This window comes from Lycium barbarum, chromosome 8 (genome assembly GCF_019175385.1).
Source record: "Lycium barbarum isolate Lr01 chromosome 8, ASM1917538v2, whole genome shotgun sequence".
NCBI classification, from domain to species: domain Eukaryota; kingdom Viridiplantae; phylum Streptophyta; class Magnoliopsida; order Solanales; family Solanaceae; genus Lycium; species Lycium barbarum.
The window spans coordinates 64299356-64324092 of record NC_083344.1 but is presented as its reverse complement, the minus strand read 5'-3'; the positions used below and the strand labels follow the sequence as shown (position 1 = coordinate 64324092).

Below are 24737 nucleotides of genomic sequence, written 5' to 3'. Positions count from 1 at the left end.
ACATATTTCCCTTCCCATTCCCCCATGTATCCCTTCCCCCCAGCCCAGGTTCATATACATAGCTTGCATATATGTACTCTGTATGCATATACACATCTTTTATATGTACACATATTTTTGTATTCATATACATAGCTTGTATACATATACATGTCTTATATACCTTTACTTATCTTATATACATATACATATTTTATATACTTATACATATCTTATATACATATACATGTTTTATACATATATATCATATAAGCACACAAGGGAGCCCAAGGAAAAATCATGTAGCCATCGGAGTGACGTAAGGTCGGTGACCTCCGATTACATTATGGAATACTCGTGATCGCTCTTGTCTCACCTCGAAAGGACGCACAATTTAAGGTGAGATGGTCAACGGATAATAGTAATAAAGTAAATGTAGAATGAAATCGTGGGCGTCGTAGATGACAGTTCATAGGTTTGGGAGTCTTTAGAAAATAAAGTCATAGCTAGGGGATATAAATAAGATTCAAGAATTAGTTTATCACTTTCATATTCACATAGAATACTTAGCTTATAAATCTTAGTCATAGGATCGTTCCGGTAGTACTTATCATTGGCATATCCTCTTGTCTAACATCATTGTTATCATTATCATCATGTAAGTCTCCTCGTTGGAGTACTTATAGTACTTATCATTTGGTAACGAAATCGGGATCAAAAGATTCCCTTGGATTCAACTTCTAGTAAGTACAACAAGACTATAAGGAAAATCCGAGAGTAATGGGCCCACCTCGGGTCGGATGAGGTAGCGTATACTATTTGTATATGATACATGTTGTAACGGTACTTGTGAGGGTTCTAGGGTAATCGGGTCCCATTTGTACAAGTTCTAAGGGTGTAGGAGGTTTTTCCAACAATTGGCACACTTTCTAGTTCAATTCTAATGAACAAAAAGTGGAAAACTTTAGGTGCGGATTCCGGGAAACCGAGTTGTCCCCGAGGCTCGTACCCAACTTATTACAACTAAGGCATGCCATAGAAAGAAGGGTGAAGCCTTACATACCTCTTTCCGCTCCTTTAGCTATTCCAAATTCACGTTGCAATCTCGTCGAAATCTGCAAATTGGTCATTTTTACCCAAAACTCTCATTAGCATACTTAGAGTTAGAATCTTAAGGAAACACTTGGCTACCGAAATTTCGGCAGCATCTCCTCTGTACATACACCATCCTCAACATTCAACATAGCCAAATTCTCAACCAACACAATCCGGGAATTCAAACCCGGCCAAACTATTAACATAATCAACAATCGCACTAGCAATTCACATATTTCATCCAAGATGCATGATTTCAATTTATTACTTTCTTCAAAACCTTCCGACTCCAATGAACACGATAACAACCTTATAGTATATATTCCAACGACATCATACCAATATCATTACATACTATCCATGCAAAAACATTATTCTTCAATATACATAATCTTCCAATTACCAATACTTTACCAAACTTATCAAGTCTTTACTTGCAATATGCAATATAAAATCTACAACACAACAACCAAAACACTAGATATAACTTGCTCATTATTCTTTCACAACTCACCAATATACACGGCCATACATCATGTATACACGGCCACATATACATGCCACAACTCACGGCCACAACATGCATACACCACTACAATCTCTCCAAACTCATTAAACTTCCATTTTCCACATATCATTCACAACAATAACAACCAAACATTAATTAAAATAATTGAAGCATGACTCCTACACATATATATATATATACACGGCCATATACTATATTCCTCTCCTTCATGAATTTCATTCATTTTAGCATACTACAACACATATAAACCATGTATAACACATAAAACAAGATCAAAACTCACCTTTCTTCTTCAACTTCTCACTTGCCTATACCTTGGCAACTTGTATGATAATGAGTCTTTCTTGCTCCAACAACAACTCCACCTTGTTAAGCACCCTCTACTTGGTAGAAAATGATTTTTGAAAGAATTTTTATAAATTTTTCCTTGGAAATTTTACTATGGCCGAAGGCCTTGAGGGTTTTCTCCTTCTTTGTTTTGTTCTTCTTTTCTTGAAAATTCTAGAGATTATGAGATAAAGATGATTTAGTCATCTTATTTATTGACCAAATTTAGTTCAATGTGGGCTTGGACCCTATGCATGGCCGGTTGGGCCTTCCATTTCTTTACAAAAAAATATGTCAAGCCCACTTTGTATTCTTGGCAAATTCTTTTAATTTATGAAACATTTTTCCAACTTCCAAATTTGTCCTTCGCCTTTCTCCATATTTCCACTTCTAGACTTTTCATAAGCAACTCACGTACCAAACAAAATAAAATATGGCCTTACTTGTTATCTTCCCGCGATTGTCTTGAATTGTCCGATTGCACGAAATGCGGGATATAACATCCTCCCCCCCTTTAGAACATTCGTCCTCGAATGTTAAACTGGCCTCATAGCGTAGTATAATACTTCGGGGAGGTATCTTTTGTGGATACCTCGTGTCGCTTAGCATATCCAGCTTAGGAGCTTAGGTTGCCCTTTGCAATCTTTATGGATGTAATCCCTTCTTCGTGGCGTCCGTCGCGTCTATCCCCTCACTAGACATGTTCCCATACATCGCCACACTGGGGATTTCTTGCCTTAATTTGTGTGGACTCAATATCGGTCTCACCCTGTGACATCTGTACCCTTTTCCTTCATCCTCAAAGCTTTCTGTTGTTATGGCTTCCCCTTTTCTGTTAGTTTAGCCCGTCTCGGCCTATATGACTCATACGAGGTTTCTAACCACTTTCCACGCCCCAATTTACTCTGGGCTACCTACTTTTACGCTCGTCTCTTGTTTCCGCAATTACGAAATTTTCAGCATATTTCCCAGGGGGTCACCCATCATGGAATTACTCCCACCTGAGCACGCTTAACCTGGAAACTTTAATGCATTTCAGGGTCTCGGTGTTAGTATTTTTACTTCCGCTTTTCCGTGCTACCTATATCGCATAATATGGGACGCGTTGGGGTCTTAGCAGGTTTCGAAACGTCCGCGTAACACATCTTTTCTTTTATTTATAGTTCTAACCTCCGCAATCTCCAGTATCCGCCTTTCACCTATGCGTATGGCCACTTTTTGTCCAAATTTCCAAACTCTTAATATGTTCAGTAATACAGAGGACAGTATAGAGTAAAATAAAATCCGAATTGATTAACACACGGTTATCATAGAAAATACTGAAAAAGTACCTGTGGCTGCATCAGTGGAAGGTCCAGTATCCTGCCGCCCTATCAATGCATATATGCGGCGTAAAGGACCAGCTGAGCTAGGCGTCCCTCCTCTGCCTCGGCCACGACTTGCAGGAGCCTGGAAGGCCTGTCCCGGAGGGCGCACGGACGGTGACGAATCCACAGCTGATCCAGCAGGCTGAACTCTGCTTCCCTCATTCCTTAGCGGACAATCTCGCATCAAATGGTCGGTCCGTCCGCAAGCATAACATGCACCTGTGTCCCGGTAACACTGTCCCGAGTGTGGCCTGCCACACCGAGTACACCGTGGCGGGGGTGGCATCATCCTGCTAGAATCATCCCTATACTGGGATCCTGAAGCTCTAGTGCCCTGACCCGCTCCCGAATAAGTAGAACGGTCAAATCTCCTATCCGCAATTCGAGGAGGTGCACTGGCCACTGGTTGGTCTGAGTACCCGAATTGCCCCTGTGCCTGTCCCCCTCTGTACTCGCTCCTAGTCCTGGAAAACCTGCCCCTTTTTCTGGAACCCCTATCCGGATAACGCTCCTCTCTCCGTGGCTGATATTGTTCCTCCATATTTTGGGCGTGGGCCTGGATGCGGGTAATAGTCATCCCATCCTGGAGTGAAGCCGTCAAGCATTCCTTAACCAAATGTGGCCCTAGCCCACTTACAAACCGGTGCACATGGTCTCCCCTATCAGCTATCAGGGCAGGGGCATACCTGGCTAGCGAGTTCAAACGAAGGCTGTATTCTCGGACACTCATATTTCCCTGTCTCAGGTTCAAGAACATATCGGCTCGAGCCCGTCGAACCTCTGGCGGTAGGAAATGTCGTAGGAAAGCCTCAGTAAACTCCTGCCAAACCGGAGGGGGTGCATTTGCTCCCCTCGATGATATCCAGTTACCGTACCACAGAACTGCCACATCCCGCAGCCTGTATGAAGCCAACTCTACGGACTCCGTATCCGAAGCATGTATAATTCTCAGAGTCCTCAGCATCTCGTCTATGAAACTCTGCGGGTCCTCCTCTGGTTTTGATCCATAGAATTCTGGCGGCTTCAGGGTAATAAAGTCTCGGGCCCTTGCGCTTACCGCCCTGTCTCCCGTGTCTACATCTTGCCGCTGAGCTTGTGCGGCGACTAACCGGGTCAATAATTGGATGGCCTCTGCTATCTGATGGCCCGGAGCTGCTGGCGGTGGAACTGGAGGTGTGGGGGCTGGAGCTGGAACTCTTCCCTGCTCTGCCGGTGGAGGGGGAGCAGGAACAGTCTGAGGGGGAGCCTCATTATGAGATTCTTCTTCTTCTAGCTCCCGTTCAACTCTACTGGCCGCCACCCTCTTGGCTTTCTCGGCCATCGTAGCCTTTCTCTTCGGCGGCATTACTGAAACCATAACATAGGTTTAGGAAAAGGAATATGGAAGCCTGGCAACTTAGCTCTATCGCACGATTTCAGAATGCAAAGAAGGTCACATTTCCTAAATGCCCTGTAGCCTCCTGTTTATAAGTGTGGCGCGCTACACACCCATAAACAAGACTCTACTGGACACGGCTCGTAGACAAACCCTAGGACCGAACTGCTCTGATACCACTTCTGTCACGACCCGACTAGGGGCCGTGACGAGTACCCGATACCTGAACCGAGCACCCCTTGTCTATCGTTTTACCTTTAGCTCTTATCAAGCCGTATAAACAGTGCCATGTTTTATTTTTGAACATCAATGAACATTAACATTAGCAGCGTTATTATGAACATAAACTAGTAAACTTCGTTATCAATTTATACAAAAACCATGCCAAAACACCATATATCTAACCATACCTGACTGACTGTACATATCTGTCTACGAGCCTCTAGACATAGTATACTTATACATAGAGAGGGCCGAGTACTGTCGGGCCCGAATATACATACACAAAATAGTACCGCTGAGGTGAGGCTCCGAAACAACTGGAGCGCTGTCAAGTGCGGCTGGTAGGGCTTCTAAGGATCACGTCCACCTGTCTGTTGACCTGCGCGGCATGAAACGCAGCGTCCAAAAGAAGGGACGTCAGTACGAATAATGTACCGAGTATGTAAGGCATGGAAGATAATACAAGTAGTGACATAGAGTACAATTAATAGTATCATGGAGTCGTAGGACGTACAACGAGGTAAGAAAGTAACCTGCACTTAGGGAGGCCCCTTTTCAGGCTGGCTGTCATGTAGGCTTGTCCTTTCTTTTCTCTTTTTTTTTTCTTTGAAACATTTCTTTTTCATAAACATGGAAAATGGGGTTTAAATCATGTTATGTTTTTATCATATTACATTCTGCACTATCATAGCATGTCGTATCATATCATATCATAGCATATCATGTCATGAAAGAATTATATCCTAGCGTATCATGTCACAGCATAGCTTGTCATATCATAGCATAGCTTATCATATCATAGCATGGCCTGTCATATCATAGCATAGCTTATCGTATCAAAGCATGTCATGTCATGGCATATCATAGCATATCATAGCATATCATGTCATAGCATAGCTTGTCATAGCATTTCTTATCATAGCATCGCGTTTCATAGCGTATCGTGTCATATCATAGCATAGCATGTCTGGTCATGACATGGTAGGTCATATCATAGCACCGAACAATGTCGGCTCACCCACATAGCGCCGATGTAGATACGCACCGGCTCACCCGTATATCCCGCGTCCGGGCACCGCGCGTCCGGGATGATAAGCCAGCTGATCAGGTGGCAGTGAAACATATTTCCCTTCCCATTCCCCCATGTATCCCTTCCCCCCAGCCCAGGTTCATATACATAGCTTGCATATATGTACTCTGTATGCATATACACATCTTTTATATGTACACATATTTTTGTATTCATATACATAGCTTGTATACATATACATGTCTTATATACCTTTACTTATCTTATATACATATACATATTTTATATACTTATACATATCTTATATACATATACATGTTTTATACATATATATCATATAAGCACACAAGGGAGCCCAAGGAAAAATCATGTAGCCATCGGAGTGACGTAAGGTCGGTGACCTCCGATTACATTATGGAATACTCGTGATCGCTCTTGTCTCACCTCGTAGGGACGAACAATTTAAGGTGAGATGGTCAACGGAGAATAGTAATAAAGTAAACGTAGAATGAAATCATGGGCGTCGTAGATGACAGTTCATAGGTTTGGGAGTCTTTAGAAAATAAAGCCATAGCTAGGGGATATAAATAAGATTCAAGAATTAGTTTATCACTTTCATATTCACATAGAATACTTAGCTTATAAATCTTAGTCATAGGATCGTTCCGGTAGTACTTATCATTGGCATATCCTCTTGTCTAACATCATTGTTATCATTATCATCATGGAGGTCTCCTCGTTGGAGTACTTATAGTACTTATCATTTGGTAACGAAATCGGGATCAAAAGATTCCCTTGGATTCAACTTCTAGTAAGTACAACAAGACTATAAGGAAAATCCGAGAGTAATGGGCCCACCTCGGGCCGGATGAGGTAGCGTATACTATTTGTATATGATACATGTCGTAACGTTACTTGTGAGGGTTCTAGGGTAATCGGGTCCCATTTGTACAAGTTCTAAGGGTGTAGGAGGTTTTTCCAACAATTGGCACACTTTCTAGTTCAATTCTAATGAACAAAAAGTGGAAAACTTTAGGTGCGGATTCCGGGAAACCGAGTTGTCCCCGAGGCTCGTACCCAACTTATTACAACTAAGACATGCCATAGAAAGAAGGGTGAAGCCTTACATACCTCTTTCCGCTCCTTTAGCTATTCCAAATTCACGTTGCAATCTCGTCGAAATCTGCAAATTGGTCATTTTTACCTAAAACTCTCATTAGCATACTTAGAGTTAGAATCTTAAGGAAACACTTTGCTACCGAAATTTCGGCAGCATCGCCTCTGTACATACACCATCCTCAACATTCAACATAGCCAAATTCTCAACCAACACAATCCGGGAATTCAAACCCGGCCAAACTATTAACATAATCAACAATCGCACTAGCAATTCACATATTTCATCCAAGATGCATGATTTCAATTTATTACTTTCTTCAAAACCTTCCGACTCCAATGAACACGATAACAACCTTATAGTATATATTCCAACGACATCATACCAATATCATTACATACTATCCATGCAAAAACATTATTCTTCAATATACATAATCTTCCAATTACCAATACTTTACCAAACTTATCAAGTCTTTACTTGCAATATGCAATATAAAATCTACAACACAACAACCAAAACACTAGATATAACTTGCTCATTATTCTTTCATAACTCACCAATATACACGACCATACATCATGTATACACGGCCACATATACATGCCACAACTCACGGCCACAACATGCATACACCACTACAATCTCTCCAAACTCATTAAACTTCCATTTTCCACATATCATCCACAACAATAACAACCAAACATTAATTAAAATAATTGAAGCATGACTCCTACACATATATATATATATACACGGCCATATACTATATTCCTCTCCTTCATGAATTTCATTCATTTTAGCATACTACAACACATATAAACCATGTATAACACATAAAACAAGATCAAAACTCACCTTTCTTCTTCAACTTCTCACTTGCCTATACCTTGGCAACTTGTATGATAATGAGTCTTTCTTGCTCCAACAACAACTCCACCTTGTTAAGCACCCTCTACTTGGTAGAAAATGATTTTTGAAAGAATTTTTATCAATTTTTCCTTGGAAATTTTACTATGGTCGAAGGCCTTGAGGGTTTTCTCCTTCTTTGTTTTGTTCTTCTTTTCTTGAAAATTCTAGAGATTATGAGATAAAGATGACTTAGTCATCTTATTTATTGACCAAATTTAGTTCAATGTGGGCTTGGACCCTATGCATGGCCGGTTGGGCCTTCCATTTCTTTACAAAAAAATATGTCAAGCCCACTTTGTATTCTTGGCAAATTCTTTGAATTTATGCAACATTTTTCCAACTTCCAAATTTTCCCTTCACCTTTCTCCATATTTCCACTTCTAGACTTTTCATAAGCAACTCACGTACCAAACAAAATAAAATATGGCCTTACTTGTTATCTTCCCGCGATTGTCTTGAATTGTCCGATTGCACGAAATGCGGGATATAACATTTGTTGTATAGTATTTCACGGTGGCCTTGTCGGCTTGCACAGATTTTGACCAGCATAGCTGCAGAGTATGTGTTCTTGGGCTCATCCCTTTCTTAGTATATTTCTCATATGATTTAGCCGACTTTCATCTGGTGACCCTGAGGTCCATTCTTGTTTATGATCATAATAGGAAAACATGTTTAGCGGTGCTCGGCATGTAGGGCCCGGGTGCCCGTCATGGCCCTCCAGTTTTGGTCGTGACATCTGCTCACTATTTGACCTAGTTCCTTTAGCCATTGATGTCGAGAATCAGATAGCTCTGATACTAATGTTATAAACTAGGGAGAACCACATCTAGAAGCTAGCTATTAAGGTGGGATAGCCCAAGGCTATATAAGCCCACAACAAGCACATACCAGTACCGATGTTGGACATAACACACTACCACGCTCCGCATCCGTTGTCCTCAACAGCTATGCGCTAGACATTACTAGCTTGGGGCGATCACTGTCATACCGGCATCACCATCCAAGGCACGACGGTTTGAAGGGGCGGTCTCTAATACCAATGTTAACAGAATAACAGGAATTCAGTTTAGAACTCGAGTATTCAACAGCTAAAACAAGAATTCAATAGCAAAAATTAGGGTAAGATGCTAATTTGATGGAAAGAAAGGAAATGTAAGAAAAGAATAGAGTTCTTGTATTAAGAATCAAGAGTAATGAATAAATACAATTCGACATATCACAACTACTTATAGCTATAACGTAAAATGGAGTCCTAACAAATTTGTAACTAACTTTCCCGCCTTTAGCTAATTCAATTAATTCCTAACTAATTCAGCTAACAAACTGCTGACGTGGATTCTAACTAATCCTGAGTTTATTTCCTGCTTGTAATTCATGTATCATGGTCAATAAATACCATTGAGCTTTTGGAAAGAAACTCAGCACTCAAGATTAAGAGACAGGGTGAGCTGGGGTCTCCTTGTCTCTAACCCCATCTCAGATTAAAGTGTCTAGTACCTTCGATTACATGAGAGTACCAGTTATTAGAGACGTGTTTGAACATAATATCAATCTAGGTCTCACTGAATCCCATTTTGCTCATAATCTCACAGAGAAAGGGTCATGACACTATATCATAAGCTTTGACGTCTATATCTAAATTGAGTACCACATTTCCATCTTCATAAAGTTTCCACCAAATATGGCTGACGTAGTAGGTAAAATATGTCTATTCAAAGAACATATTTAGAATTTTAAATCAATTAATAGTTTACATTATATACAAATAATTAAAACCTTCCTAAAGGTTTCAACATTAAGAAGAGGACTAGACATACATTTCCAAAAATAATGACTAGGAAGTTATACAGATGCATGCATAATATTTTATCATAGATATCTTTTCCCTATGCATGTTCATATAAGTTCTAACTGAACATTCAAAAGTTGGATAATACCATTTAGAAGGTGGTATTCCAAATATGTAATCTCCCTCAACTCAAATACAATATATATACCAAATTCACTTGTAGTAATTTCGAAACAAAAGTAAAAGTTTGAGTACTTACAGCCCAGTAATGGGGCTCACTGATGTTGCATCCACCGCTATATTTGTTGTAATCATTGAGAGGATCTTTTCTGTGTGTTCTGTTGGCAGCCAAGATAAGTGATGAAGGCTGACAATTCGGACTTTCAGCAAGAATTCTTTTTGTACCCCAAGAGTGGACCGCATTATGTTCATTCTCCCCCTTTTAAAATTCAGCTAATCATTCCCAAACCAAAACATAAAAATCCCAACAAATAGAATAATAATAAAATTATAAAAAGATGAACAAATAATACTTTAAACATTGACAGTTCTTCTTTTTTTTGTCCTAAATTTTGCTTACTCCTATTTCTGGATTTGGGCAGATCATTGTTACGTAGGGACCATCCTAATATAATTTTTGTATTGTTACAATAATTTTATTGAATATCATCGATCGAGGGGAAAAAGGAAGTTGAGTACCTGAAATTGGTGGTGTTTAGATAAAAGAAAATTAGACTCAGATCCTCCAAGGGTGCATGGAAAAAGAATGGAAGAGAAAATGAGAAGGAAAAAAAGCCGTGATCCTGTACATAGCATTGCAATCATGGGTTGTTTTCTTCGATTTCTAAAGAGGATTACTAGTCAAAATCGGCGAACAAACTTGATCTTAAGAAAGAAAATGAATAAACATGCAAATTCTACATGGGGAAACTCCTACAAAAACTTGGATGAAATTGGTTATTTTGAAGATGGAATGGGTAATTTTTAACTGTTAAATAACGTAAAGTGTGCAAATGCTTTCAGAACAAACAGGAGAGAAAGAGAAAGAGGGTGGGAACGAAAATAAATTAGGATAATGTATGGGGTAAAATATGGAATTGCCAGGTGGCCGATTCAGGTGAAGACACGTGGAAATAGGGACAGGTCAGGCATGAGCCAGCGATTAAGTGATACTAGCTAAGTTCATGTGATCGGTCGGAAGGTTTGCCTCACTCACAGTCTCCGAAAATACAGGCCGGGGGAAGCGGGGTAAGTATGGGTTACTGGCCGGACGGAATGAAGCTCGGAGGTCAGCCGATATGGAAGATCTCATTATGACCACTCCAAGTTTTTTATAAGAATAAGATCATGTGAGTAGTATTGTGCGATGCGATAAATCTATTCTCATTATTGTTGAAGTTCTAATGTATGTTGTCCCGATAGTAAAGTTCCCTCGTAGGTTGTCCTTATTCATATGAGGTAAGTCAGTAATACGTCACGAACCCTCCAATTGCCTATTAAATTTCCCTTATTTCCTTCTTATAAACTGATGAATTCCAAGGGCAGAGGGGGAACGTCTAGTTCAGGCAGTAACCAGAACCACGTATAGGCATTAGTGGGTTGATAGGACCAAGAATCATCGCTAAAATACAAACCGTTAGTTCATGTAGATGCTTAAACATTTAGGAGCCTAATGTCTACTTGTCATTTGTTGTTCCTATTGTTGAAATATGTATTTTTATAAATCAAAATGATGACTGATTTGGGCCTGGAAGCCTAAAGCCAAATGGACTGATAACAAAGGGTTCTTGGATCTCAAACGGAGTGAAATATGTATTTTTATAAATCAAAATGATTTTTACAAAATTATTTCAATAATGTTTTGCCATTTCATTTGGCAAAACAACTTCAAATATATATTAAGTCATTTAAAAGTAATTTACATATTTTACTATTTATGTTAAAGTATTTGTCAAGCTTAATCGGAAAATAACTTAAAATAATTATTTGTTAAAATTATCAAGTATCAAATTGATAAGTATTTTACTCTGTTTAATTCAAGAAAACTTGATTATTTAAATAAATAATCATTTTACCTCTCAAAATTTTAAATCCCTGCATAATCAATTTGCATTTCTTGCAATTTTTAGATTAATCCTAATTAATTAACTGTTTAATTGTGGTTATACTTATAAATTGCTTATTGTGTGATTAATTGCAGCAACAATTGAAATGACCAATTGATTAGCTAATTATGGCCATAATAAAAATAGCCAATTTCATGTTTCAGTTCAATTTAGGCAATTTTGCAATTAAAGTCCCTTTCATGATTTGGCCGTGCCTTTAATTTAAACCAATAGGTTAATTGTTTAAATTTAGGCCATAATTAAAGTGTTTCACTAATTAACATGCTTTGATTTTTACTATCTATTTAAATTGCGTTTTTTATCCCTCCTTATATATATGTGTATACACGAGTATACACGAATATACATGTATACCCATGTATACACATATGTATACATGTATATCGGCTTGGGCCCCCTCCCCTTTCTTTTCTTGCAGCCGAGCCTAGTCCATAAGGACCAGGCCCAGCCCAAGTGCCCCTTTATTTCAAAAAAAATAAAGACCAAACAGGCCATGGTCTCATTTGTCTTCAAGGGTTAGGGTTTCACCCGAAACCCTAAGCTCTGCCCCCAAGTTGTTTCTCTCTCCTCGCTTCATATATGCTGGAAACGGCAAAAGTAAGGAACCACATGGTAGTATGGACTGCTGCATGGCCGAGAATGGCAAGAGCATTTATTGCTCTGCCATTTCTCACCTATTTCCGGCAAGGTTCAACCCCAAACACAGTATTGTACTTCCTCTTTTCTTTTTTCTGTTAATTTCTGGGCCAAACTAGTACAAATTCTTAATGGATTTTGTCTTGAGGCAACTTTTAATCCTCAAATCCCATTGGTTCATCCGAAACCAAAGGATCCCTTGAGAACCCCCTCAAATCTGACCCTCCATGTTCATTTGACTTCAATCCTCACCGTAGAATATGGATTGAAAGAGAACCAACCTCATTTTGTGCCTAGTCCCACATCGATTGAGGACTAGGATTTCTCAAAATTGGGGGTTCTATATAAAGAACCCCCCAATTCACATTTTAGAAGAGACTCGAATGGAGATATACACTGATATACTCAAAAAAGGGTCGAATTACCTAGGGTTTTTGCTATTTTAGCTAAGACCTTTGATTATTTTGCTTTAGTAAAAATTTTAAACTAGTTTTCTTTGTTCTTGTGTGGCTGAGATTGAGTTGGTGGAGCAAGGAAGGCTTCTAATTCCATTCTCGACAAGGGCTGCGCAAAAGAAAGGTAATGGTTCTTCCTTTTATTCATTTTTAGTAATTTATGCATTTATTTGATGGTTATGTGTTAGTTTTAAATGTTAATGTAGCTTCTTAGTTTATTATTAAGTCTATATGTTTTTTTAGCTTGAGTTTTAAATGTTAATATAGCTGCTTAGTTTATTATTAAGTCTATATGTTTGTTTAGCCTGAGTTTTAAATGCTATTTTAAATGCTAATATAGCTGCTTGGTTTATTACTAATTCTATATATTTGTTTAGCTTGAGTTTTAGATGTTAATGTAGTTTCTTAGTTTGTTATTAAGTCTATATGTTTGTTTAGTATGAGTTTAGAGATCTTAGTATATTTCTCATGTTCAACTGTTGAAGATCTCAGTTTGGGATATCATGTTCTTTAGGCCCAACTTTCTGCTTAAGTACTATATAGCTTAGATAATGTTTTTTATTTGTGTTTTGATTAGCCAAGTACCTATTTAGTATTAAGTTGGAAACAAGCTAAGTGTGAATCCACCTCTTATGTCTGTTCCTACTTGCTTTGGTCATTTATTGAGATTGGTTTAGATATTTGATATTAGTTAGTATACATGTCGTTACTGTTCGCTTTTACGCGGATAAGGCATAAAAGTTATTATGAGGTTGTTGGTGCTCTAATTGGATTTTAATGTTTTAGAGTGGTCACCTAATTTATTAAAGGAAAAATCGGAAAACCAGATAAAAGATTTTTCAAGCAAAAGAGAAATCTTCGGTACTAAAGTTCGAGGTAAGGGTTCTGGTGATCCCCTAGGGAAGGTTTTACGCACCCTAGTATTAAAGATCCGTAGAATACAGTTGACCTACGAGCTTCAATGTGTGATTAATGTACTTATTTCTTTACAAATGTTTTGATTTTCCACAAAAAAATGTCATTCATATCCATATCATAACTTCAAGGAAAAATTTGGCAAAAAATCCCCTTAAAAAAGAGGTTTTTGGGTTTGGAAAATCCATGTAAGTATTCAACTCACTTTATTACCGGACTAGGACACACTCGGGATTTCTCCCAAGTAGATTCGCTACTATACTAGTCCTAACAAGATGAGTTTAGTTCTTACGGGTTTTTATTTTTTATAAGAAAATATGGAGTATTCTCTTATATTTATACATATATATAGGTATATGTAAAAAAAGAAAGTCTCTTTAAGTCCAAATTTTATCTCTTTGAAGCCCATAAGGTCCAACCGTATTCCATGTCCCAAAGTCGATCATACCTCAATTTTGGTCCAAGTGTATTTCCCTTTGTTTTCAGTCCATTTGGCTTTGGGCTTCCAGGCCCAAATCAGTCATTATTTTTTATGAGATTTTTTGTTAAGTTCAAAGCCCATTTCCAGCTTCAAAAATGTACAAAATCTTTATCTTTCAGAACGTCTAACCTAGGTTAAGAAACGGTTCCTTGAGTTTGCAAAAGAATTTACTAAAACACAGCTTTAGCTCCAAGAAAATGTCAAACAACTTGCCTTTTTAAAATCACGGATGATAGCCCAAAATTTCATTTACTTAACCATTTTGAAGAACCATTAGACATTGCTCCCCCCTTTTTTGAACTTTAACCAAAATCCCATTTTTTCTTGCATTCTTTACCACTAACTGTGTCATTTAAAACTAATTTGAGAAATTCAAAATCAAGCTAAGTTTTGATTCGTCACGCGAAAATTGATCGTTATCCCAGTTTTTTAATAAAGGGTTTAGCGACTTCCTAAAACACTAAACATTGAATTCCTAACTTCTACACATGCATAGGATTTCAATATTTTTTTGCAAGAGTTTTTGCAAGTATATATATATATATACATAAACAGATATAGAAGGAAAATAAAGGAAGATAGTTCAGGCTGGTGGGCATACCCAAGCCCACCAATAGACTATTTTCACTCATAGTCGTGCCTTCAAATAATTTATCTTCCCTTTCTTCCCCCTATCGGACTCGATGAAAGAAGGTAGTTGGGCCTCTGGTCCAACAGGTTTCATGCAAGGATGCGGCCAAGGTTGTTTCATGCAATCAAGGAAAAAATGGAAATATGGAATAGAAAGCATCTAAAACTGAGACTTATTAAAAGAAAATTTTGTGTAATAAATACATATATGCCATATAATTCTAAAATATACTCCATTTGATGAAATAGAAACTCAATTAAACATACCCACCCACATGGACTAAAAACATCAAAGAAACTGTTACATCTCGTTGTTTTGGACGTTGAGGTTCGTTAGGTGTTAGTTGTTTTAATTGCGATCTGAAGTGATGTGCGCTTATTTTATGGTCGAGAGAACGCAAAAGCCCAGAGTGACGTTCATGAAGTTCAGTTCTAACACAACAGACCGCTCCTCAATAGGACATTGGGGTAAGGAGATATGGACGTTACAAGTTGGGATGGCAGATCACGAAAATAGCCTGCGCGAACGCGCCGGGGAGTGGCGTGAACTCGCAGGAGGCCAAGGGCCAACTCAGCGTAAACGCACCACCAAAGGGCGCGAAGGCGCGGAGAAAATTTTAGGCTCGGGTCAGGGATTAAGATTATATGATTTGAGTATAAGAATATATATGACATTTGGAGACCGTATGGTGTAAATTAGTTCATACGTTACTTGATGAAAAAGCCCTCGTAACCGTAAGCTAATGTGGGGCCCACATGTCGGGGTTTTATAAAGGACATATGAAAAATTATAAGAGTAGTACATGGGAGGTTGAGCAAGTCTTAAGAAGGGCCCTTCAGCCAAATATTGGCATAAGCCCTCCAAAAGGGTGATTTAAGGATACGTTTTCGGCTGATCTGCCATGGAGAGGCCAAAATGCACGCCATGATATGTTTGGAATTTGGAGTCACACAAAAAATGAAAGTTGTAGATAATTGAATTAGCTTTCCAACTATAGGTCGTGCGCCCTCACACGACATCAGTATCACAAGTTATGAACTTTTTACTAAACGAACGCGCAGGTAGAAAAAAAAAAAGCCAGTGCAACCGCCCGAAGGCACCGCGAACGCGCTGACCAAATTTTAGGTCGGTTTGGGCAGATTCTGGAACTCTATATAAGGGGGGCTTATCCCTCCTTCTTCATCCAAAACACCCAAAAACACCCCAAAAATTCTGAAAAACCTCCCACACCTCTCAACATCAATTTTAGCCCGGATCAAGTATAATTCCCGAATTCCGATCCAGGCAGCGTACAGTTGCGATTACAAAATCGTATAACAACGCGTTTGGCTCAGTTCAAGGTGGGAGAAAGTGAAGATATAATAATATTATTAGGAGAAAGGTATGAATCTTTTACTATTAATGCTCATCTTGGTTTACTACGGGAATAGAGCAATTAGATAGTCATATAACGGAGTAGTTGGTTGAAAAATCGGATAAATATCATATGAGGTGTCATATGGAGTATGTTGATGTTAGTGATGATGTTGTTGTTGTTGTTGTTGGTGGTGGTGGTGGTGGTTGTTGGTTCATTCTAATTATTCTATTGAGTCTCAGATGATGATTTAGTTTGTATATGGTTTCTCCTAATATTCTATTTGTGCATAACGTTATTACATCATTTCACCGAGTCTCGGGCCGGGTACATATTCGTGCACAGTTTCATTGCATTGTTCATCGAGTCCCTTACTAGAGAGCCGAGTACGGTATATATATGATTATTTCACCAAGTCCCTCACTAGAGGGCCGGGTACGGTATATATATGATTATTTCACCGACTCCCTCACTAGAGGGCCGGGTACAGTATACATATGATTATTTCATCGAGTCCCTCCTTAGAGGGCCGGGTACGGTATATATGTATATGACTTCATTCACCGAGTCCCATACTGGGCCGGTTATGGTATATTTTATACATATATATATATATATGCATGACTCATTTCATAAGGTACAGATGCTTTGGAATTCCTTGATTATCATATTTGTCTCCTGACATCTTTTACTCAGTCATGATCTTCCTTAATGTACTTCATGCTTTACATACTCAGTACATTTTCCTTACTAACCCCCTTTCTTCGGGGGCTGCGTTTCATGCCCGCTGGTACAGATACTAAGTTTGGTGATCCTCCAGCTTAGGACTGCTACTCAGCTACTTAGAGAGCTCTATTGTTCCAGAGCTTGAGTCATTTTGGTACAGATCCTTTGACATAAGCCTTGTTATACTCGTAGAGGTCTGTAGACATATGTGGGTTGTGTATATACGGTTTGGTTAGCTATGCAGATGTAGTTCGTTTTGGATATATCGTGTATAGTGGCAGCCTTATTGGCTTGCATAATTTGTTATGTTTTGGTTAGCTGTTGCTTCTCAAGAGACAGGTTCTTTTTGATGTATTACATGATGAGTATATAGAGTGCTTTTATAGATTGCCATATTTTTTTTTAGTTTCGGTCTGATTATATTTAGCAGGTTCGTATATGGGTGTCCAGTTCGGGCACTAGTCATAGCCCATCGGTTTGGGTCGTGACAAAAGTGGTATCAGAGCAGTTTATCCTCAGAGTGTCTACAGACCGTGTCTAGTAGAGTCTTGTTTATCGGTGTGTGGTAAACCACATCTATAAACAGGAAGATACAGGGCATTTAGGATGTCATCTTTCCTTCTTACTTTAGATCGTGCGATAGAGCCAGAGTATAGGAGATATTGCTTCTTACCCCTTTTCCTGTAGGTAAGCACAGATTGATAAAGATGAGAGAGACAAGAATGGCTAGACGAGCCGGTGGTGGGAGGATAATGGAGAGGACACCTCACTATATAGCCTTCCAGACCGAGCCCAGGGCAGGTCGATTACAGGTATATGAGTTTTTATTGGAATTTCCTATATGCGTATGTAATTACTTCAGGGTAATACTGAATAGTGATTAGCGGAAATCCTAAAGGGGATCAGTGACTTAAGTATTGGAGGTAACTGCAATTAAGGTGTTGTCGCCACCATTGGGAATCTTGAAATCTAGGATGGAAGGTAGTCATATACATAGATGAAAGGTGAATATTGAGGATTGAAAAGGCCAAAATAGCATTTGCTTAATCGGCAGAGTAAGAGATCCTTTCTAATTCAGAGGGAGATGCATTACGAGAATGTTTTGGAATATGTTAAAACTTCAACTTGTTCTAGGTTATGTGAGGAAGGTCATGCAATAAGGTGTATGCGATTATACCAGCACTAACGCACCAGATTTCATTAGAGTTTCAAGGTTAAGCGTGCTTGGGTGAGAGAAATACTAGGATGGGTGACCCCTGGGAAGTGTACTAAGAGTCCTACAAAGTCAGACATAAGGGACAGATGAGAAATTAGAGTAACTTAAGGGAGATTGGAGTATACGAAGTGGTTGGAAACTCTAAAAGATCGCGAAGGATGAGGCGGACTAGACCGACAAAGAGAAAGAAAGTGCATCACAGCTCTAGAATTAGGATAAGTTCGAATAGTATTGGGAAGTACTTTGTAAGCGAGGCGTTAGTAAAGATATATATATATATATATATATATATGTGTGTGTGTGTGTGTGTGTGTGTGTGTGTGTGTGTGTATGACATCCCATATGTGGCTGCGCCAACCGGTATATGTGTCCCAGCAACCGACGTTGCGGTATACTGAAGACATCAATCGAACAGGGTAGTGAAGTTCAAGTGATAGGATGTTACAAGGTAAGTTGATGATATTTTCACCACAGGTTAGAGTTGGAAAGTCCTAATGCAATAACATCAGGGAAAGGAAGGAAATAAGTATATACAAAATAAAGTGTAAGAAACGGGGGGTGAGTGAAGCTTCCAAGAGAGACGACGGGCAAGACAAGAAACTATTTGGATAAAAATTCGAAGGTAGGCATGCGAAAGGGATAAAGTATGGTAGTGTGAAACAAAAGATGAATGCGTGGGGTCAGAAAATAGACTTCGATAAGTGGGACTAAAGGATAGTAATCACAAATACGGATGTAAAGTAAGAGAGAGAATGATCAGGCCTTGCAACGATACTAAGAGATTTTTAGCTCTAGAGAGGTATATAAAGGGATAAATGTGTAGTTATACCAACATGGTTGCCTTAGAAACAGAGAAGCTTTCCTAAAAGATGATTTAATAATAGAACATATTTGCATGTTTAAAGGAATATTTTACAAACTTCAGGGTCAATACTATAAAATAACAAGTGGAGAAGGGCGTTCGAGGAAGAAGGAACTCAAGGAAGGTTTGAGAAGGAAAGAAGGAAAGGTGCACTAATGGGTTGGTCAAAGGGAGAGGAGAGAAGAAGAAGGGAAGAAAAGGAAAATTGAGCAATTACCAAGGACAAGAGAGAGGATAATGAACTAACAAAGCTAACCGGGAGGTAGTAAGGATGAGGATAATCACATGTTTATAAGGATAATCGCATAATCAACGACATAGGATGAAGATAAGAAACACCGAGATTTAATTATAAAGGAAATAGAAGGATGTATAGGGAATATTTATGAGTATGGACTATCCTTGGCGGCAGGAAGGAGAAGAAAGAAGAGGGCATATTTGCAAGGATTTCACGACACGAACAAGAAATGGCAGAACACTGGAAGAACTATAATGCATAGATGGGATGCAAATAAGTAGTCAACGAAAATTTCGGATAAGTGAACTAAGTGAGTAAAAGGGATTGATAGTGGAAGTGGAAGAGTGTAGCATATTAACTTCCAATGGTACATTGTAAACGTAGGGTGAAACTAGAAACTCAGAGTAAGAAAACTTCCAGTGATAATAGTTGTGGAGGAGGACGAGGGACAAAAGGAGTAAATGTTTTGGTAGATTCCAATGTCCCCATTAACCTATGGATTTCAGTCATAAAAGGTAGAAGTAGAAGGGCCTTAAGGGAGGTGGTGAGGATGGATCGGTAATGCATAAGTGCCTTGTTTACATGCAAAGCCTCGATTAGCAGAAAAGAAAATAAGTCAAGCTATACGATGAAAGGACTCTGGTATTATAAGGGACCAAAAGAGTTGGAAGATCATTAGGGTTAGCCGGTGACTATTGATATTCGGAAGTTACTAGTGTATAATAACACTCTTAAAAAGGGGGGAAAAGCAGATCTAATTCCGAAGGGAGGTATAGCATTGTCAAAATTCCAAAGAAAGACGGATGTTAGCTTAAAGAGGCCAAGATTCGAGACGTAATGGCATATCAAGAAGGTATTAATAGGGAGCAGAAATGAATTAAAGATAAGCAAACCACATGAAGTTGTGAAAAAAAAAAGAGAAAAAAACTACGATGGATCAAGAAATACTTCATGCGGACGTGAGATGTGATATTTCTAGGCCCGCCGTAATCTAAAGAGTAATAAAGATAATAAGGAAGGTCTCCAAAATAACTTCACAGAGGATAATGGGAAGGACGACAGGGAAGTGATAACAACGGTAGCAAAAGGAGTAACAGTTAGCAGTTTGGCGATTTCCAAAGAAAGGAAGATCGTTGTTCGACCATATCACCGGATATTAGGAAGCACCTCTCGGATCACTAATTACACTAAATAGGAGAGCATATACTATTGGAACTACCGAAACAATCAATGTGAAATTGTGCCCGACTACAATAGTAAGAAGGGTACGCTGGAAAGCTAATGGAGAATAATAACTGACGAGGTAACCTCCTGTACACGGAAATTGAGGATAAATATAATTACGTTGCAAGAAAGTCGTAATGAAGTAAGAATTTATATAGCCCTATGCTTCTGGAATCATATCGTGAGGTAGGGGAAAGGAAATTAGGGGAAAAGTTTTGGTAGGAATTAGAAGATGTGGTGAGCTATAGAATTAGTTGAACTCGGATTATAGGTTGTTCCAATCGATATGCATCTGAGAATAATGAAAATGGTGAGGAAACAGTATGTACATATGCATTGTGGGATATTGTTATGATTGATTTTGGAAGGGAGTTGGGAAGGATAGCTCGAGGAACATAACCGTTATATTTACTAGCCATAAAGAAGAGATTGAGCAAATATTTGGGGTATCAGTGTGAAAGCAGCTGTGATGGGGATGTAAAGGATTAGAGAGCCTGACTGATGAAATACAAGGAGTCAATACAGTGTGTGTCAAAAATCAACGGATACAAGAAGGAATAATCCGAGATGGCACCGAAGGAGTAAGCGTAAAAAGGGCACCGTATTTGAGCAAGGGAGCTGCCCACTAATAAGGAAACAAGGAATGGGAAAAAGGGAGCACTTGCAAGACGCCGAGCGGTTATGGAATGGCAAGCCAAGGCTACGATAAGGGAAATGGAACGAGAGTGGGATATGAGTTGATACTTGATTAGGCATATAAGAACAAAGAGGTGATGGAGTGCATAGATGAGTCCAATAAAAAAGTTAAGAGCGAACAGGACTGATAAATGTATAGCATAAAGGTACGACGATCGGATTCTAAGAGGAAGGAAATGAACCAACGGAGGTGTTGTGGGTTGTAAACTACAACATTCGAGGACGAATGTTTTCAAAGGGGGGAAGAATGTTACACCTCGTTGTTTTGGACGTTGAGGTTCGTTAGGTGTTAGTTGTTTTAATTGCGATCTGAAGTGATATGCGCTTATTTTATGGTTATAAGGGCTTACGATCATGTATGAGAAGTATTTGGAAGGATATCTTTTGGAACATGACGAGTTTTGAGACAACGCAAAAGCGCAGAGTGAAGTTCATGAAGTTCAGTTCCAACACAACAGACTGCTCCTCAATAGGACATTGGGGTAAGGAGATATGGACATTACAAGTTGGGATGGCAGGCCAGGAAATTAGCATGCGCGAACGCGCCGGGGAGTGGTGCGAACGCGCAGGAGGCCAAAGGCCAACCCAGCGTAAACGCACCACCACAGGGCGCGAAGGCGCTGAGAAAATTTTAGGCTCGGGTCAGGGATGAAGATTATATGATTTGAGTATAAGAATACATATGACATTTGGAGACCGTATGGTGTAAATTAGTTCATACGTTACATGATGAAAGCCCTCGTAACCGTAAGCTAAGGTGGGGCCCACATGTCGGGGTTTTATAAAGGACATATGAAAAATTATAAAAGTAGTACATGGGAAGTTGAGAAAGTCTTAAGAAGGGCCCTTAAGCCAAATATGGGCATAAGTCCTCCAAAAGGGTGATTTAAGGATACGTTTTCGGATGATCTGCCATGGAGAGGCCAAAACGCACATCATGATACGTTTGGAATTTGGAGTCATACCAAAAATCAAAGTTGTAGATAACTGAATTAGCATTCCAACCATAGGTCATGCGCCCTCACACAAAATCATTATCACAAGTTATGAACTTTTTACTTAACAAACGCGCAGGCAGAAAAAATAAGCCAGCGCGAACGCCCGATGGCACTGCGAACGCGCTAACCAAATTTTAGGTCGGTTTGGGCAGATTCTAGAACTCTATATAAGGGGGGCTTACCCCTCCTTCTTCATCCAAAACACCCAAAAACACCCCCAAAATTCTGAAAAACCTCCCACACCTCTCAACATCAAATTTTAGCCAGGATCAAGTATAATTCCCGAATTTCGGTCCAGGCAACGTACAATTGCGATTACAAAATCATATAACAACGCGTTTGGCTCAGTTCAAAGTGGGAGATAGTGAAGATATAATAATATTATTGGGAGAAAGGTATGAATATTTTACTAGTAATGCTCATCTTGGTTTACTACGGGAATAGAGCGATTAGATAGCCGTATAACGGAGTAGTTGGTTGAAAATCGGATAAATATCATATGAGGTGTCTTATGGAGTATGTTGATGTTAGTGATGATGTTTTTTGTTGTTGTTGTTGTTGGTTGGTGGTAACTGTGATTTCAGGCTAGGGATATAAATAGGGGAGATGCTGCCGAAATTTCGGCAGATCCTAGAAAGAGTTAATTTAAAGGCTTAGGATAAGCATTTGATAACGAGCCTAACGATAGTATGAATTCCCTTGATTGTAGATTTGCGAGGTCGAGAAGTAGAAGTTGAGCGAATAGATAAGCTTCAAGGTGTGTAAAGTTACCCTTTTTTTTGGCATGAATTACATAAAGAGGACGAACGACGAACATACATGACTCCAATGAATTCTAGTTCTCAGTGGTACTTGACACGATAGTTGTCTTTGATTCTAAGTGTTGGTTCATTCTAATTATTCTATTGAGTCTCAGATGATGATTTAGTTTGTATATGGTTGCTCTTGATAATCTATTCGTGCATAACGTTATTACATCATTTCATCGAGTCTCGGGCTGGGTATGTATCCGGGTACGGTATATATATGATTATTTCACCGAGTCCCTCACTAGAGTGCCAGATACGGTATATATGTATATGACTTCATTCACCGAGTCCCATACTGGGCCAGATACAGTATATTATATATATATATATGCATGACTCATTTCATAAGGTACAAATGCTTTGGTATTCCTTGATTATCATATTTGTTTCATGACATTTTTTACTCAGTCATGATCTTCCTTACTGTACTTCATGCTTTACATACTCAGTACATTTTCCGTACTGACCCCCTTTCTTCGGTGGCGGCGTTTCATGCCCGCAGGTACAAATACTCAGTTTGGTGATCCTCCAGCTTAGGACTGCTACTCAGCTGCTTGGAGAGCTCCATTGTTCTGGAGCTTGAGTCATTTTGGTATAGATCCTTTGTCATAGACCTTTTTATACTCGTAGAGGTCTGTAGACATATGTGGGTTGTGTATATACGGTTTGGTCAGCTATGCAGATGTAGTTCGTTTTGGATATTCCCGTGTATAGTGGCAGCCTTATCGACTTACATAATTTGTTATGTTTTAGTTAGCTGTGGCTTCTCAAGAGACAGGTGTCACACCCCCTTTTTTTCATAAATAAATTTGATTTGTTTTTATTTAAAAAGGGTTTTTCCAATTAAAGTGACATTTTGAGAAGGGATTATTTATTTATTACAGAGTCGCCACTTGGAATTGAGTTTTGGTGTTCCAAGTCACCTTATTGAATCCCTAATCAAAAGGAAAGTTGACTCTTTATTTATTGGTCTGCGAAACAAAAGATCGGGTAAGGAATTCTGTTGACCGGGGAGAAGGTAGTAGGCATTCCCCAAGTCCCGTGGTTCTAGCACGGTCGCTTTATCGGCTTATATCTGGCTAAAATTAATTCTTGGATAACATGTATTTATTAGTTATGCCTATGATTCGCTTAAATATTGTTGAACTTTTATTAATCTTAACTAAGACGCGTAGTTGCGACCTCAGCCTCGACATACATCGGTCAAGACGCGTAAACGCGACCTTAACTTGTGTATCGCACCTAGAATTTTGAGCCTATTCTCCTTTGCTTAAAACATGATGATTATTTGGTCCCTTTTCCATTCTTTTACAATGGGTTTTGAAGCCAATTCGCCACTTATCTCACTCCCTTACCAATGTTTTTACTACTCTTTTCTTTTCGAGTTTGCAATGGGTCTTGAATAAATTCATATCCCATCTCGCTCAAACGCATCATAATTAATTGAGTTAGGCCTTAATATGGATGTTGGCAACATTATCAGACCAAATATTGTTCTAACGCAAATTAAACTTAAGTACAAATTGGTTCAAACCCTCCACGCATGGCTAATGACGATTACAGATAAAAGTATGTAATGATGCATCAACGTATACATACAAATCATCCAAGAGAAATCCAATGACCCA

The 24737-nt window shown here is 39.0% G+C and overlaps 1 protein-coding gene and 1 long non-coding RNA gene across 3 annotated transcripts; one reads left to right on the top strand and one right to left on the bottom strand.

Moving 5' to 3' along the window:
• Positions 1-5063: 5063 nt before the first annotated feature.
• LOC132605092 (uncharacterized) lies at positions 5064-10868 on the bottom strand. Of its 2 annotated transcripts, none has more exons than XR_009569026.1 (3): positions 10442-10868; positions 10002-10195; positions 5064-5273 (listed from the first exon to the last, which is right to left on the bottom strand). XR_009569026.1 is itself a non-coding variant. In XM_060318365.1 (3 exons), the coding sequence occupies exons 1-3, from the start codon at positions 10565-10567 to the stop codon at positions 5223-5225; spliced, it is 357 nt and encodes a 118-aa protein (XP_060174348.1). In that variant the 5' UTR covers positions 10568-10868; the 3' UTR covers positions 5064-5222. The 2 variants fall into 2 exon arrangements, 1 of the variants encoding a protein (XP_060174348.1); XM_060318365.1 differs by having other exon boundaries at positions 10002-10181.
• Positions 10869-12385: 1517 nt separating this feature from the next.
• On the top strand, positions 12386-23866 carry LOC132605091 (uncharacterized). Its single transcript, XR_009569025.1, has 3 exons — positions 12386-12573; positions 13020-13083; positions 23612-23866. It is a non-coding gene; the product is annotated as an uncharacterized LOC132605091 (long non-coding RNA).
• Positions 23867-24737: the final 871 nt, after the last annotated feature.

Excerpts from the sequence above, each read along its gene's own strand:
- LOC132605092 (XM_060318365.1), bottom strand. The coding sequence starts at position 10,567 with ATGATTGCAATGCTATGTACAGGATCACGGCTTTTTTTCCTTCTCATT. Across the intron at positions 10,182-10,441 it reads CTAAACACCACCAATTTCAG|GGGGAGAATGAACATAATGC; the intron begins GTACTCAACTTC and ends GAATTTTAAAAG. Across the intron at positions 5,274-10,001 it reads GTGAGCCCCATTACTGGGCT|GTCAACAGACAGGTGGACGT; the intron begins GTAAGTACTCAA and ends CATGCCGCGCAG.